This window comes from Pelodiscus sinensis, chromosome 16 (assembly GCF_052426305.1).
Source record: "Pelodiscus sinensis isolate ZL-2025 chromosome 16, ASM5242630v1, whole genome shotgun sequence".
Lineage (NCBI taxonomy): Eukaryota > Metazoa > Chordata > Testudines > Trionychidae > Pelodiscus > Pelodiscus sinensis.
The window spans coordinates 24,309,487-24,326,558 of NC_143067.1; the positions used below are offsets into that span (position 1 = coordinate 24,309,487).

General features: G+C 46.5%; 1 protein-coding gene across 3 annotated transcripts in view; it reads right to left on the minus strand.

Annotated features, from left to right (window-relative positions):
• The window catches only part of ERGIC1 (endoplasmic reticulum-golgi intermediate compartment 1), a 104,986-nt gene that overhangs the window by 25,780 nt on the left and 62,134 nt on the right, over positions 1 to 17,072 (minus strand). For all 3 annotated transcript variants that reach the window (XM_075900264.2, XM_075900263.2, XM_075900262.2), the window contains exons 4-5: positions 6,477 to 6,571; positions 5,510 to 5,634 (exon numbers count right to left, since the gene is read on the minus strand). In XM_075900264.2, coding sequence (XP_075756379.1) covers positions 5,510 to 5,634; positions 6,477 to 6,571 — 220 coding nt within the window. The remainder of the gene's footprint in view (positions 1 to 5,509; positions 5,635 to 6,476; positions 6,572 to 17,072) is intronic.

Genomic DNA, 17,072 nt, shown 5'->3' on the forward strand with positions numbered 1-17,072 from the left:
TAGAAGCTTCCCATACATACAAACTGGTTAGATTTTCAGCTTCCAATCCAGACAGTGTCCCCTTCAAGAACAAGATTATTTTGTTAATTTAGGGAAACAGACTTCTGCATACCCAGATTTCACCTAAGCTTCAGTTGCCATGACAGTGTAAAGCAGACTGCTCTGATGCAGTTTCTTCTTGGATCATTCTGGAATTCAAAGACACTTTAGGATGCGATTACCAGAACTGCACCATGAAGTATTTCAAAATCAATGCAACCGCTGCTCTGGAAGGGCCATGTAAATCTTCCTTGACAGCTCAGTGCAAATGATTTGGTCTCAGAACAAAAGGATCTTGAGTAATGTGGTTGGCAACACTTAGCAACAACTGATGCATTGTAGGACAGTAGTGGGTGGTTTATTACACCACTGGAGTCATTATAGTAATGATCTGAATAGATTCTGCAACAGTGGAGACTGGCATATAAGGAACTGGGAGGTAGGGAAGGCCACATGGTGGTTAGCTTAGATAAGGGGTTCTCAAACTGGGAGTCATTACCTCTTGGGGGTTCGGTGGAGATAATGAGCTGTCAGCCTCCACCTCCAAACCCAGCTTCACTTCCAACATTTATAATAGTGTACATATAAAAAAATATTTTTAATTAATAAAGGGAGGGTTGCACTTGTTTTGCTAACAGACTGGCTACGTCTACACTGGCCCCTTTTCCGGAAGGGGCATGTTAATTTCAACTATCGTAGTAGGGAAATCCGCGGGGGATTTAAATATCCCCCGCGGCATTTAAATAAAAATGTCCGCCGCTTTTTTCCGGCTTTTAGAAAAGCCGGAAAAGAGCGTCTACACTGGCCCCGATCCTCCGGAAAAAGCACCCTTTTCCGGAGGCTCTTATTCCTACTTCAAAGGAATAAGAGCCTCCGGAAAAGGGTGCTTTTTCCGGAGGATCGGGGCCAGTGTAGACGCTCTTTTCCGGCTTTTCTAAAAGCCGGAAAAAAGCGGCGGACATTTTTATTTAAATGCCGCGGGGGATATTTAAATCCCCCGCGGATTTCCCTACTACGATAGTTGAAATTAACATGCCCCTTCCAGAAAAGGGGCCAGTGTAGACGAGCCCACTGTGTGAAAGGGGTCCCCAATACAACAGTTTGAGAACCACAGGTTTAGATCAGAGCAAGTTTAATGCAAATGAAGGTATGAACACTTGGGCACCATCAGGAACACAGGCACACAATATGTGTTACAAGCAGACTCATTTCACTGCTACTTTCTGCACTCTCTCCCATTCATTTGTTGTACCCACCTGTTGTCTTGCCATACGCTATCACACATATAGACTTCAACAGAGCAAACTGTTAAGCATGTGCTTAACCACACACACACACACACACACACACACGCAGTCTCACTGAAGTCAACAGGACTAACACATACATAGAGATCACAGAGGTGTAGCTGTTTGCAGGATAAGAACCTGTGACTATAAGATTATGACTTCAGAGCAGACTTACCTGGAATTGCCTGGATCCTTCAGTGCAGGGCCTTGTGGATGTGAGGTGGGGATGGGGTTGCAGGAGGCTGCGCCACTGCTTCTGGGGCCTGTTCTTCCCCTGACCCTCCCAGGCCACTGTCCCCGGCACCTGTTCTTTCCCCGCCTTCCAGGCCACCTCCCCAGACCACGCAGGGCCTATTCTCTACCCGCCTCCACCCCGCCAGGGCACCCCCTCAAGACCACTCCCCAGGGGCCTGGTCTCTCCTATCCTCCAGTGTTGCAGCCAAGGGCCGGGAGAGGGGAAAAGGTTTGGAGAAGGGGGGCTACTTACTGGAGTGCTGGCAGGCAAGACGGTGAAGCCCCAGGCTTGCTGACCACTCCTTTGGTGGTATGGCTGCCCCCACTGGACACTGTGCAGGATCTCTCTCCACTGTGGGCTCACTACCTCCAGTGGCCACTCTCATATCATATCCCTTGGAATAGCAGCCTCTCCCTTTGCATGTTATGGAAGCTGTCCTTTTCCTGGGGCTTTCAGTTGCCTTGGCACATTCAACCCCTGACCTTGCTTTAAGTTAGGAGAAGAGGAAGCTGCCTACCAAATTTGATGGCTCTATCTCTTACTGTTTAGGAGGAGTTCATGAACAAATGGACTCAGACAGACACTCACCCACCCACCCAAAAATGTGTGTGTACAGTATCTAGCAGAATGGGACCTAAATCTCCAACTGTGGCCTCTAGACCCTACCATAATACAAATTAATGCATGTTTACACAGTGTGCCTTGTCCCCTGGGCCACAGACGTCCATAACTCCATAGAGCTTTTCTGCTAACAAACTGGGATCTTTTAGTTCAGGCTAGGGATGTTAAATTTAGTTTAATCGACTAGTCGATAAGCAGGGGAGTGGGGCTCTGCCTTTTAAATGTATTAAGAGCCAGCAATGTTCTCGGACTGGGTGCGAGCTGGGAATCAGCTGATTCCTGGCTCATTCCTGGTCCCCACTATCCACCTTGCTTCCCCTGCCCCCACGGACACAGTGCTGGAGGGAACTGGCTTTCAAGCTGGCTCCCCTCAGCACCAGCTCCTGCTCCCACCCTGGGGAAACAACTAGTTGAGGGACTAGTCAACTATCTAATAAGCTTATGCATATCGGATAGCAGACTAGCTGCTTACATCCCTAGTTCAAGCAATAGAGGTTTATGCTTTTAGAGCCAAAGCCCCTGGGTTTTGAACCTTGCTGCTAATGACACCCCCTATCCTCATCACAGGAGTGACATATTACTCAAAAAAACCTGAGAGCTCTCAGACTTTCAGAACAAAAAGATGAAACTGCACTGAGCCCTAATCCCAGTTTAGTAGCTAGTCAGTCATCACTCTCACTAGCTTCTCAATGGGGTAGAGATGAAAAAACACTATGCTTCAAGGAATAAGTTAGTTGCTAATCATATTCATGCCATAACATAAGTAAGGGGCTCTGCCTGTTATTTTTAGATGTGATTTAACATGGTTTGGGAGGGGAGAAGGAAGCAGGGTTTGGCTGCCTCTGTGGTACATTACAAGGCGTGAATAAAGCTGCCAGTGTGCCACACCCTCCAAATCTCCCACCCCATTTAGTCATCTGCAGCATTACATAGCAAGAGTATCCAATTCTGAACACACCCATGCCAGAGAGGAACCTCCCTAAGCCTGTGTATTCATTCCCTCAGAGCATGCCAGAGCTCCATTTCTACACAACACTTAGGTGTGTGCATGCGCACATGTTCATTCCACCCCTTTAAACGCAGAGCCTTTTCTGTCAAGCTGCCATGCCCCAGTGGGGAACATTCTAATTGTTCTGCAATTCTTGGAATAGGAGAGAGGAGAGGTCTCCTCACCTCAAAAAAGATATTTTGGCCTTGGAAAGGGTTCAGAAAAGGGCAACTAAAATGATTAGGGGTTTGGAATGGGTCCCATATGAGGAGTGGTTAAAGCGACTGGGACTCTTCAGTTTAGAAAAGAGGAAACTGAGGGGGGATGTGATAGAGGTATATAAAATCACGAGTGATGTGGAGAGGGCCGATAAAGAAAAGTTATTTATTAGTTCCCATAATAGAAGAACTAGAGGACACCAAATGAAATTAATGGGGAGCAGGTTTAAAACTAATAAAAGAAAGTTCTTCTTCACACAGCGTGTAGTCAACCTGTGGAACTCCTTGCCAGAGGAGGCTGTGAAGGCTAGGACTATAACAGAGTTTAAAGAGAAGCTAGATAATTTCATGGAGGTTAGGTCCATAAAGGGCTATTAGCCAGGGGATAGAATTGGTGTTCCTGGCCTCTCTTTGTCAGAGGCTGGAGAAGGATGGCAGAAGACAAATCGCTTGATCATTGTCTTTGGTCCACCCTCTCTGGGGCACCTGGTGCTGGCCACTGTTGGCAGACAGGCTACTGGGCTAGATTGACCTTTGGTCTGACCCAGTACGGCCGTTCTTATGTACTGGAGGGGCTGTGATTATGGAGGACAAACACAGCAGTGAGGTTGCATTGGCAATAACTTTTGGTGGGGGGGCCACTCCAAGATTTTGGAAAGTGGTCAAGGGCTGCACTTTTCTGCGGAGGAGAGGAAGGGTCTGGGATGGAGGTTGGGTGCAGAAGGGCGCACGGGGTAAGGGATTTGGGTGCAAGACAGTGTGAGGTCTGAGATGGAGTTTGGGTGAAGGAAAGGGTTTTGACCTGGGTCAGGGGATTGGGGTGTAGGGTTAGGGAGAGGGTATGGGTGGCAGGAGAGGATTCTGGCTTGGGGGAAGGGTGTAGGAGGATGTACAAGATCTGGGAGGGAATGGTGACCCGAGGCAGCGGCGTGCAGAGGGTTTGGATGGTGACCTTGGGGAGGGAGTTGGGGTGTGTGAGGGATGGGGGTGCCAGAGGCACACTTTGGCTGAGAGGTGCTTACCTAAGCATCTCCCGGCCAGCAGCCCAATAGCACCCCAAAGGCAGGCTGGGCTCCCTGCCTGCTGCAGCCCCAGACCGCTTGAAAATGCAGGTGCTCCTTCCATGTGGCTCTCAGCTCCAGGAGAGGGGAGAGGCTTATGCTTATGCTGCCCCTGTCACCCAGGCCAATCTCTCAGCTCCTGTTGGCTTGCTGTGTCTGGCCAATAGGAGCTGCGGATTGGAGATCACACAAAGCCTCCCTCACCTCCAGAGCAGAGAGGCACACTGAGCAGCCCTGTATTTACAACAGCATTTAAAACAGTGACAGGTGTGTGCCTGAGGGTCCCGGATCTAGCCCGCGAGACAATCTTGCCCAACCCGGCCGAGGATATGAGAGCCTGTTTTACTGAAAGGAGCTCTTGGGTCACAACATAGGGCAATTTTCTACTAATGAAGACTTAATACCTGGCATGTTGTTCTAGCTGCCGCCAACCCCGCTACCTTGGGATTTCCCAGGTCCAGGCTGTCCGGCTGCTGCTGGCCCCACTGCCACCGAGGGCTCCCGAGGGTTCCCCGGCCACTGCCAGGGGCTCTCTGACCGCCTGTCCCCACCAAAACTGGGGGTTTCCCAGCTGGGGCTGCAACTCCCCAGCTGCTGCCTGGCCCCACCGCCGAGGGTTTCCCTGTCAGGGCTGCCTGGCCATCCCAGCCCCGCTGCTGCCAAGGGGTTCCCAGGGTTCCCCAGCTGTCAATTGGCCTCACTGACACTGGGGTTCCCCGGCAGGGGGGAAGGTCCCTGATATTGCCTGGCCCCACTGATGCCGGGGTTCCCTTGCCTAGCCATTGCTGGCCCAGCCAGGACCCTGCGTTCTCTCAGCTGGCTCCTAGGTCCAGCAACATCCATGCCAGACAACGGATGTTGCTGGACCAGAGTCTCCCAGGTTTGGGAGGTTCAACCTGTACTGTGCTGCAGCATCCGGGAGCTAAGCTCATGTCCTGATTTGAAACCACAATAAGTGCAGAGCCATTCAGAGTGGGGCTTTCACGTGCACTTGCATATGGGGTTGACTGCTACTCTTGAACCACCATACACCCACAACAGATGTCATTCACACTCACCTTGTTGATACTGAAGTGGCCCTCAAACCTGCAGCCATCGCCATTATTGAGAGATATTTTCATTGAGTTGTCAATATGACCAACTTCGTGCCTTCCCATTTCATCCTGAATGTCCAGTCCAACCACTACCCAGTTGGGATAAGAAAAAAGGGAAAGAAACATAGCAAAAGTTACCAATAGGAACCGGTATGCACAATTCCTTGTGGGGCACAAGCAACGTTTTCTTGGTATTTGGCAAAATCGTTCAAGTAATCAATGTCATCGCTGTTCATCAGCGGTATGGAATGATCACCGAAGAGCTTTTCAGCTTTCAAGTGTTTTCTGAATATTAATTCAGACATTGCACCCGTGGGAGGTAGGCTTCATTCCCATTTTTCAGGGTGAGAAAGTGAGGCAGAGAAGTTAAGTGATTTGCTAAAGGCCAAATGTGACATCTGGCTCAAAGAGCTGATAGAACTCAAGAGGTTTCTTATTTCCAGACATAAAATAACAGACTATGAAAGAAGGAACCAGAGTTAGTCACATGTCACTAAGAGAAATGGGTCACTAGTCAGAACTGAAGGAGAACAGGCTCACGATCCATTGCTAGATAAGGGTGCAAGAAAAAGATAACCTCAGAATGGGAAGTGGTAGGGTATTACATTGCAGAAATCTGACCTCCCACCCACACATGGATTGTGTAAATATGGGCCAATGATGTGTGCATATGTGGGCATAACTGATTCCATACAGAGATGAGAACACTAAGAAAAGTTTTCCTCTGCTGCTTCTCTGTACACTCATACTATTCAGAGAGGGAGGAACAATACACTGGACAAGGTAGAGTTTTTATTTCTTCCCAAAGAGAAAAAAGCAACATTTCATCAAAATACAGCATGGGGATTGCTCTCAGCTCTCACATTAAATGAGTCATCTCAGAGCCTTGAGAAATACTGCAAGAAATCTAGGCCTGGTCAGAGACACTTACATTCACAATGCAGGTTCGGTAAGCTGATGTTCAGATTTACTTCTATTTTACCTCCACTGTCTTTGTCTGGGTCGTCTACGTAGAGCTCGTTAACTCTGCAGGGAGATGCATACAGATGGTTTCACTTTGTAACTCAGTCACACAACTACTATTCAGTAGGGAAATTCACACAGGGAAGGAAGTCTGAGTTAGCTTGTGTGACAGGTGCTAAAAAGGCTCCCAAATTAAATGAGAAGAAAGCCTTTCCAGGGGAGATGTGAAATCAGATGGGTATAGACACTAGCAACCACACTCTGTAACTTGCACATAACAATTGCAGAACAGTTGGGGCTTTACCCACCTCACTTACTCCAGTAGGAAACAAAGTCAACTCACTTGTTCTAATAAAAAAAGTTATATACTTTCCCCAAAATAGATTTCCATTCATGACATGAAACAAGACACTGCTCTTCCTAGAGTCGAAGGGCTAATTAATGAACTAGCCCTCTGCTACATGGGGCTTCAGTCCACTTAGCAAGAATGAAGCCCCTAATCCAATGTCATAGTCATGTCTGTCCCAGGAGATGTATGATGCTCTGAAAAAAAGCGGTGTGTGGCTCAAAAACTTGTCTTTTACCAAGAGACGTTGGCCCTATAAAAGGTATTCATACATCCCTCATGACCCTCCAATTATATCTTTTATTGGACCAACGTCTCTTGGTGAAAGAGGCAAGCTTTTGAGCCACACAGAACTCCTTGTAGGCTTTGTCTACAATGGCAGATGTAAAGCACGGTCGGCTACAGTGCTGCTAACAGCACAGCAGTGAAACTGCTCTTGTGTGTCTACAGTGTCAGCTGCCAGTGCAGTAGCATGACCACACTTGCTTGCAGTGACATTTAGAGTAGTTCACTCTGGGCAGCTATCCCACAGAGCACCTCTTCTTCTTCTTCTGCCACTGAGGCCATGAGGCATCCTGGGTCCTGTCCCAATGCCCCGTTGGGAACTGCTGCATATCCCAGCAACTTGTGCTATTGTCTGCTTTTGACAACATCTTTCAATGGCTTTTGTGTTGCACGCTTTGTCTCCTCGGCCCTGTGGGAATGGACACTGAATTGCTGAAGAAAATGTTGATAGGTGTCACTAACATGTCACAAATGGCAGTCGAGTTATCCCTGAAGCTGCAAAGTGACGATGAGGAGTTCATGCCTTGTACTTGAGACAAGATTTCTTGTGGCATTCACTGAGGTGGTGACCACAGTGGAACGCCACTTTTGGGCTCACAAAACAAGCACTGAATGGTGGGATCACATTGTCGAGCAAGTCTTGGATGACAAACAATGGCTGCAGAATTTTGGAGGAGCAAAGCCATTTTAATGGGACTATATGATGAGCTCACCCCCACTTGGCAACTTGCTCCAGCACTTCTAAAATTCAAAGCCACTTACTAGACACATTCTCTGCTGTTTGTGCCTTCCTAACCTCTGACTGCTGCAACTGGTTAGTAGTCTCCTTTTAGGGCAGAAAACAGTTCCTGACTGCATGCGTCGGTGGATCCTGACCCATCCTCTAGCTCCAGATCCCCCTCCCACTCAGCATCTTTGTCTACCATTTCCTCCTCCTGGCCTCATCCACTCTGGGATGGCCCCTCCTGAGGTCTTGAAGTATCCACTGGGGTCTTCGTAGCAGAGGTGGGGTCACCTTCAAATAGGTCATCCAGCTCTTGGTAGAACCAGCAAGTCGTGGGGTGCAGCACAAAAGCAGTGGTTTGCCTCCCATGCTTTGTGGTAGATGTTTTGCAGCACCTTCACTTTGACCCAGCATTGCAATGCATCCCCATCAGAGTCCCTTTCTGTCATGCACACATATCTGCCCATAGGTATCATAATTCCTACAGCTGCCGCACAGCTGTGACTAGACAGCCTCCTCTCCCTAAAAGCTAATGAGGTCCAGCACCTTGGCATGACACCAAGTAGGGGATCTCCTGGTGTGTGGAGCAGGCATAGTCACCTGGAAAGCTGCGCTTAGAGCACTCCACGCATCGCTGAGCAAACAGGAAGAGGACTTTCAAAATTCCAAAAGGAATGCAAAGGGCGGGTCTAAGGTTTGGTCTATGGAAGGCCAATAAGTTCAAACTGATGACCAGAGAAGTGAGAACAGGCATTGTGGGACAGATACAGGAGGCCTGTCACAGTGCTATAGTATACAGGGCATCCACACTGGCACCACAGCGCCGTACCCAGCAAGCTCAATGCCTCTTGCCAAGCTGGTTTACCTAGAGTGCAGCAACTGTGGAGTTAGTGCACACTAAGTGCCTTGTCAGTATGGACACCTCAGGAGTTACTGTGCTTTTAACTTGCCAGCATAGACAAGGCCTTCACTTCCAGGTTTAACATAAGCTGTAACGACACATTGTAAGAGACTACTCAAGGCAGAGTGGTCTGTTAACACCTCCGCAGTCAATTAGGATATGTCTAGACTACATGCCTCTGCCGGCAGAGGCATGTAAATTAGACATACCGACATAGTCAATGAAGCAGGGATTTAAATATCCTCTGCTTCGTTAAAATAAAAAATGGCTGCCACGTTGTGCCGGCTCAGCTGATCGTCGGCACAACGCAACAGTCAATACGCGAATTGGTCGGCAAGGAAAACCTTTGCTGACCAATCCCTTATGCCTCGTGGGGTCTAACAGAATACAAATGAAGAGTGCTAAAAGAGGAGTCAAAAGTGTTTTTGCTGTGACGGTACATCTTTGGACCATGAGCTTCTAACTGGTGAATGGCATGGCTTACTTATTCAGCAGGGCATGCAGAGAGGTTTGCACATGGAGAAACATCATACTACACGTTTAGTTGAGAAGATGATTATCACCAGGTCAATGAATTTGACTGGCATTTGACTGAATTGAAACCAAAGCAGTGTTGGTGTTCAGGTCCACACTGCTACCTCCTCTTAACTGGCCTGACAAGCTGTTTTAATTGTTACTTAACATATTTTTCAAGTGATTAATAAAAATGACACAGAGGGAGGGGCTCATCTGTGACCTGGTTAGAAGTTGCTTGGCTGGGAGCTTCCCTTCCTGATGGAAGGCATTAAGCCTTCTATGTATTTATTATTGAGAGATTATGTAGTTCCAACAATTAAGTCATACCTGCAACACAGCTTCCAAGAGATGCAGCAATCTGTTAAGGATAAATGCCTCTTTCTACACCCCATAGGTGCTTACAGCAGGATTCCAATTTACCAGTCAGTTTCATAACAGTGCCCTGCTTTCTCCCAGCTCTTCTCTGCTGTCTGAGATTTGGGCCACACCCCATCAGTGCTTTGGGCAATTTAATATTACCAAATGAAAAAGAACTTCCAGGCCAGAGCTGGTAATGGAATGTACATCAGGCTCAGAAATTCGCTGATCACTTCAAACAGCTGTGGCATATTCCAATGAGATCAATATTGTCTATTGGACATTTCCAAGTTATAAGCAAGGCAGAAAGTCAAACAACTTCATAATTATTAACCCGTAGTTCTCTCCTGGGTCAATTATAATAGGCCATAGGAATAGTTCACATGATATAATTTGTACTTACATAATGCTTTTCATTTGTGGCTCTCAAAGCTCTTTACAAAGGGAAGTAAAACAGTAGATCCATCCCCGTTTTACAAACAGGATAATCATGGCAATTTACCCAAGGTTGTAACACCAATAAGAGTTGGAAACAGAATCTAGGACTCCTCACTCTCCATCTACCAGATCACAGCTGCATGTCTAATAATGAACTATGGGCTTATCTCACATGAAAACCTCAAAGAAAATGTCATCTCCTTTCACTGAACTGTAAGTTTCACTCCCAGAAGACATACTAAATGTGCAGCTAAATCAGAGCTCTTGTGTCAAGATCATTCTGATTGGGTATTCCATACATATGAAATAACTGGAATATTCTTTATGCGAGACACTTCAGGAGAGATGTCATAGGAAAGATTGTAATCTACTGAATAGGATTATTTGTTTGTATGCATATCTCATTTCTGTATCTAAAGTTAGGAATTCTGACTGTTTCTTTATTAGCAATGTGTTCATGTCGGGAAAAGCCTATTGCCACAGCTAGAGATGTCATAGTGTAGTCAAATATCTTAGTAACCAATAAGCTTGGGCTTATCGGTTAATCTTATTGAGTACACGCAAGGCCCCGACCCTTGCTGTCTCTGGTGGGGAGCTGGTACGCATGGGAAGCCGGGAGCATGTACGCATGGGAAGCCAGCTCCCCATGTATATGGGTTCACAGAAGCCTCTTGCTCCTTCCCACGCTGCTGCCTTTGTATCAGAAGCAGCAGCATGGGGTTGGGGGAGGCGGGAGCCAAAACACATGGTGAGCCAGCTTTTAAGCCAGTTCTCCTTAAGTGCCAGCTTCGTGGAGCCACCTACCCTCCTGCCTCTTCCCACTGCCTCCCACAAAGGCAGTGAGCAGGGGCACGCAGGTGCCAATGAGAGGAGGGGAGCCACCTGTCTCTGCCCGCTGCTGCCTCTATCAGAGGCAGCAGCATGGAGGGGGTTGGGAAGGCTGCTGTAGAACAGCTTGCCATGGACAGAGGCTGCTCCGTGGGATGCCAGCACAGTCTCTATCCATGAAGAGCTTGGGCTTGGGAGTGGGGCCAGGAGTGCACTGACTGCCAGCCCCAGCCCTGGGGACTATCGAATAGTCGTGTAACCAATAATATTTGATGTGACTACACAACTATTCAATTAATCACTATCTAACATCCTTATTATCAGCTCATCAGGTACGAGTCCATCCGAAAAAGCCAGAAATAGCACTAATGGCCCTTTAGTAAGATAAGATGGGGCTTAAACTTTCTTTAGATCTGTGGGTCAGCTCTTGAATATGGAGACCGGGTCCTTGCAGAGACATGTGCCCATGTCACCTGATGCTAGGATCCATCTTGGAATGCAGAGGAAAAGTTTAGACTAAATAAAAGGATTCCCATTAGGTTAACCAGCAAGCTGGTGGGGGCTGGAGCAGCTCCTCATCCTCTGTGGGGGATGACACATACAGGAGCTGCTTCAGACATCCAGAGCAGCTCCTGTCCACAGCAAGCCCAGGCTCAGGAGGCTGTTCTGGCTGGGCTGTAGCAGCCCCTCTGCCTGCCCCCCTTTAAATCAGTTACTGGTTAAACATCACATTAACAGGATTAAATGGGATTTTACACCCCTAATTCCCACTTTATGCAAATCCTATTTGGGGGAGGGAGGGCGTGAGATAATCTAGGTCGTCATCAGTTCTCCCTGGCTACCCCACACAAGATGACTGCTGGAAATATGCAAGATTCAACTGGAGGAAGGACTGGGCTCAGGCTGGAAGTCATTCCGGTCTGTGAAAGCTTATTAGAACAACTATGAGAGTAGCTATTTTATGTAACTAGTTTCTTTAGTGTTTTCAGCTTAGCTTGCATGGCCTTTTATTTTTCTTAGTAACCTACATTGTTTGGTGTGCTCTCTCTTATGATCACTTAAATCCTACCTTTTATACTAAATAAAATCACGTTTATGTATTAAGTATCAGAGGGGTAGCCGTGTTAGTCTGAATCTGCAAAAGCGACGAAGAGTCCTGTGGCACCTTATAGACTAACTGAAGTGTAGGAGCATAAGCTTTCGTGGGTAAAGACCCACTTCGTCAGATGCATCAGTGGGTCTTTACCCACGAAAGCTTATGCTCCTACACTTCAGTTAGTCTATAAGGTGCCACAGGACTCTTCGTCGTTTATGTATTAATAAACCCAGGGCAAGTAATTGTTACCTGGAGGGACAAGGAGCCTGGACATCTCTCTCTTTATGTTTAGAAAAAGAGGGTGAATTTCATGAGCTTATCCTGTACAGATCTCTATACAGTATAGGACGTATTTATCCAACCGGGGTTCAGCTCCCAGATAGGCTATGTACCTGAGTACTGGGAAAAGGTTTCACACTGCGCTGCTCACAGTGAGTGTCTACAGCCTGTGGGGTGTGGCCCTGTCCCTGTGTTGCAGAAAGCTAGTGTGTCTGGCTCAACAAGTCAGGGTTACAGGCTGCCCAAGCTGTCAGGGAAAGCAGGCTCAGTAGGATCTTAGCACATCAGGTAGCAGTGCCAAGGGGGTTCTGACCTGTCACACGCTCCTCCAAACTCCCACTGAGCCACTACAAGGGTTATCACGGCACTGGCAGGTTTCTGAATTATGATCCTTTATTTAAGGCACTTTCTGTTCAGCTGCCATCCTTCCCTCCTAATGCCAAGAAGTGGAATTAAGAGTCTCCTGGGTTTTTCCTATTAGCAGTCAACACAGATGTGAAATGGGAAATCATAGGTGCAATTTCTGACACAGTAACTAGCAGCCCTTACCGGAGGGATAGAGACTCCAGTGAAAGAAAATGAGACAGCCCAAGATACTGTGCCACAATGCACAGAGTTGCCCTACTGGAGGGTAGGAAAAGGGAATGTGAGATTCCTGTACCAGAGCTTGGCTCTGACAGTTACAGAAGCAAAATAATCTCTGAGGCTGCACAGGAGGAGTATTGCAAAGGTGGATTCTAGCTCTTTAGAAAGGGCTGTTTTGGGGGCTGCACGGTAGCTTCAGAGGATGGTTCGAGCCCCTCCCAAAACCAGTGGTGCAACAGGCAAGCACTGCTGTTTCACAGCTACTTCTGGTAGCCAGGGTTGTGTTTTTATTGACTTTTTGTAGGGACTTTTTCTACTCCTGAGGTGTATGCGCAAGGAGCAAGCAAGGCACAAGTGCAGGCGAGAGGAAACACATCACTCTCACCCCAAGGGTATGCAGTCACGGTTACAGGGGAAAGAATCATAGAGCTTCTGTACGCAACATAAACCATGAACCACTTAAAACAATTTATTTTGCTTCTAGCACAGTGGTCACCAACCAGTAGATCTTGGCACCTCCGACGGGCGATCCTGACTGGTTTGGCTGGGAGGCTATCAAGTACCTGCATTTCAGCTGCCCCTCCCCCCCGTCCTGCTGCTCTTGCCCGGAGCCTCAAAGCTGCCTCCTAGGAGCCTCCAGCTTGTTGTGCAGAGTGGGGGAGACAGAGGCATTGATGCCACTCTGTCCCCCTCCCCTGTACCCATCTTCACAGCTTGAGGAAAGTGAGGCTTTGGCGAAGGGGTGGGACAGGGATATTTGGGTTTACGGTAGATCCTGGACTGACAAATTCAAAAAGTGATCTTGTGCTTAAAAAGATTGGAGACCACTGTTCTACCAAGAGCCACTTCGAAATACTTCAAATTCTTGGGAGATGTTTCTGGGCTGCCCTCATCCCATTTGCTTACAAACTTGCTGCAGAAGGTTTCAGGAATTTTTTGACAAGACTGCAGATACTGCCAACCGCACACGCAGACAGAGGACACAAGGGCAGAGCAGTTCGTTATCACTCAAGGATTTCACACAGCTGAAACATGTGCCACTCCCCAAACTGTAGCCTTTAGAACTGACATTTGGGATACAACAACAGTGTGCGCGCGCGCGCGCGCGCCACAGCCAACATGTGTCCAGAAGCCTGTGATCTTCAGACACAAAAGGAGACAAGTTTAATCCTTCTGAACCTCAGTCTCTGTCTGGCCCTCTCACCCTTCTGCTCCCTTGTTCACCTGGCTCCTCTTCTTTTCGACAGTCCCTCCCTGGCTCTTGATTCCCAGAAATCCAGCCTCTTTTGCTTCTTTCCTCATAGCAAGCTGCCTTTCTTTTTATACATTGTCTGCTCCCAGGCACCAGTGTCTTCATCTCGCCCCAACCGTTTGAGAAAGGAGACCCTGCAATCAGAGTGCTCCGACCTCCTACTTGACATTGTTCTCTCATGTTCAATAGATGACAATTAGCTTTGAGGGGATTTTAAACTTAGTGAAGAGAGGAGTCATCTCAAGAGATTTTCCATCTTTCATACATGATGATCCTCATATGCCTCCTCACAGCTACTCTCTCTTGGAGACACTGTCTAAGCCTACCTCTTTTCTCCTTGCCCACCTGATGGACTCCCATCAGTACAGACCCCTGCAAGAGGCCTTGCTCAACAAAACTCCCATCCATAGAGGAAGAAACAACAATATTTATACAATTCTGTATAAATATCTCATATCTAATATCTCATAGTCACCATTCTTGATAAGGAATGAGAAGTGGGACAGCAAATTCTCTAACGCAACGTATGTTATTGCTATGTCATTTGCAGTTTCCTGCTGCACCCTGCATTCTGGTCACTTCCTCATTTAAAAGGTCACTCTCTCAGTTTAATCATGGCTAAGTTGAGAGGTATACAAAACATGCTGGTCCACAAAGAAAGGAAATATAATTTTTAAGGAGGTGGAAAAGAAGGGAGATCCATGTTAAAGATGTCAACATGCATTTGAGTCAGCCATTATAAACGGTATCTTGGGACAATCTTTCTGTTTCCGGTTAACCAATACACATGTAGATTAGGATGCACAGCATAACAACTTCACCACTATGTATACAACAGCTTTAATTAGAGTGTCTCAAAGTGTTAGGCAAACATTAATTAAGCCTCTTAACACCCCAAGAAGTAGGAAACTACCTTTACAATCTTCATTTTACAGGTTGGAACACTAAGGAATAGAATGGGACTTACCCAGGGCCAATTAGGGGCAGAGTTTGGAATACAACCTAAGACACTTGAGTATCATTCTGTTTCCTCTTCTACAGTAAGTCTGTTTGATCAGTTCCCCAAACTTGATGAACTAGTGGAACTGCACCTATAGTTCACTGACCTAGAACAAAAGATCGTAAGTGCTAGCTTCCTTTGTACAGGAAAAACTTGAACAGCAAATAGTCTAGTAGCACCTTAAAAGCTAACAAAAACATGTAGACGGTATCATGAGCTTTCGTGGGCACAATCCACTTTTTCAGATGACAGGAATAGTGGGTTGTGCCCACGAAAGCTCATGATACCATCTACATGTTTTGTTAGTCTTTAAGGTGCTACTAGACTATTTGTTAAGTTTTTCCTTGTTACAGACTAACTCAGCTACCCTTCTGAAGCTTCCTTTGTACAGTTATGGCTACATAGCAAGCTATGGTGTGGGAAGCCTTCTTAACACAACTGTGGTGTGGACTGCAGCTCAACCCATTATGCTTTCAAGTTGTAGTACATTAAGCCGTCCTCCAGGACTTTCACTGTGCTGTAGCAGTGTACACACGTTAATGTGTGGCAAGCTAGAACACTGTAGATTCACACCCTGACTTACTGTGCAATAACTCACCACACAGACAAATCCTTAGTGACCAACTATGTATGTATGTGAGCACTGCAAGATGCAGGTTTGTCTCATGTGACACATGTAGGATCTTTTAGGGAGATATATATATATATATATATATATATATATATATATATATATATATATATATTATACACACACACCGCCCCCCACATACATGTGCAGAATCTCACTGTAAAAGTCAAGCTCTAGACAGAATGACATTTGGTAGCTGACTATTCACATTTTTATATGAAGATAATTATTACACTGTAAGTACTTGATCCAAGTAGCTGCCCCAGAATGGGCTATGAACTTTCCTTTGGGTAACAGTCACTAAAACCTAGCCAGTTACTTCAGAATTGCATAACTGGTGCTTTTAATGTAAGTGTGCAGTTATTTGATCAACTATCATTGATGTGCCATATTCATAACCCATTTGCCGTATTTGTAATGGAATCAAGGCCACACTTCAATTGCAGCTACCAATTACTGCTAGATCAACTGGGTTAATTATTTCACTCCCTTGAATTGTGAAATACTTGGAAACATTCTGAACATCACTTCCACACAGCATTAATTAGGTCACATGATACATGACTATCATCTCACCAGTTAGAATACTATAATAGCCATCTAGAACTAGATCTGGGTTAATTAAAAAAAGGACAGATTATTTCTATGCTCTTAGTTTATGATGTAATGGAGAGATGAGCTAGGGTGGCCATTCAAATTACGATGAGCAATTCCTGGAGGTCCTCAACCTGCAATCGATCCTGCCCAGGAAATACCAGAGGCATTCAACACTTACAGCTTTATTTTCCTAAGAGTTTGAGTCATTTGCTCAGTGGGACAGGATATATATTTGTGACTGACAATTTAGTAAAAGCTCAAATATGGGACACTGACCTCCTTTTCTTTATTTCTTTTCCCTGCAGACGAGCCAAGGAGCTCTCAGATTATTGTGCCCTCTCAGTATTTAAAGACTTCAAGTCACCACCATTCTCAGCAGTAAGCCCCTTTTGAGCTAACCGGTGCTTCCTCTCTGTGGGAAGAGGGATGGCAACTGAATAACGTAAGGTGCTGCTCTCTCCCACTATGGCTTAGACATACTGTTTCTGCCGCATATGTAACCTCAGCCAAGATTTAAACCTGAATCTTCCAAATGGCTGTGTGAGAAGCTAGCTATCAAGACCATCTAGCAGGCTTGGGAAAAGGAAAGGCCACAAAACCTCTAGTATAACCAGTGGTTAGTGCTCTGACTGTCAGGCTAGAGTTGAAGGTGCAATTTCTTTCATTTTCCAGACCAGGCTGTTCCATACAAAGCACACAGGCCAAATCAACAGGTGAGGTGAAAGTAAC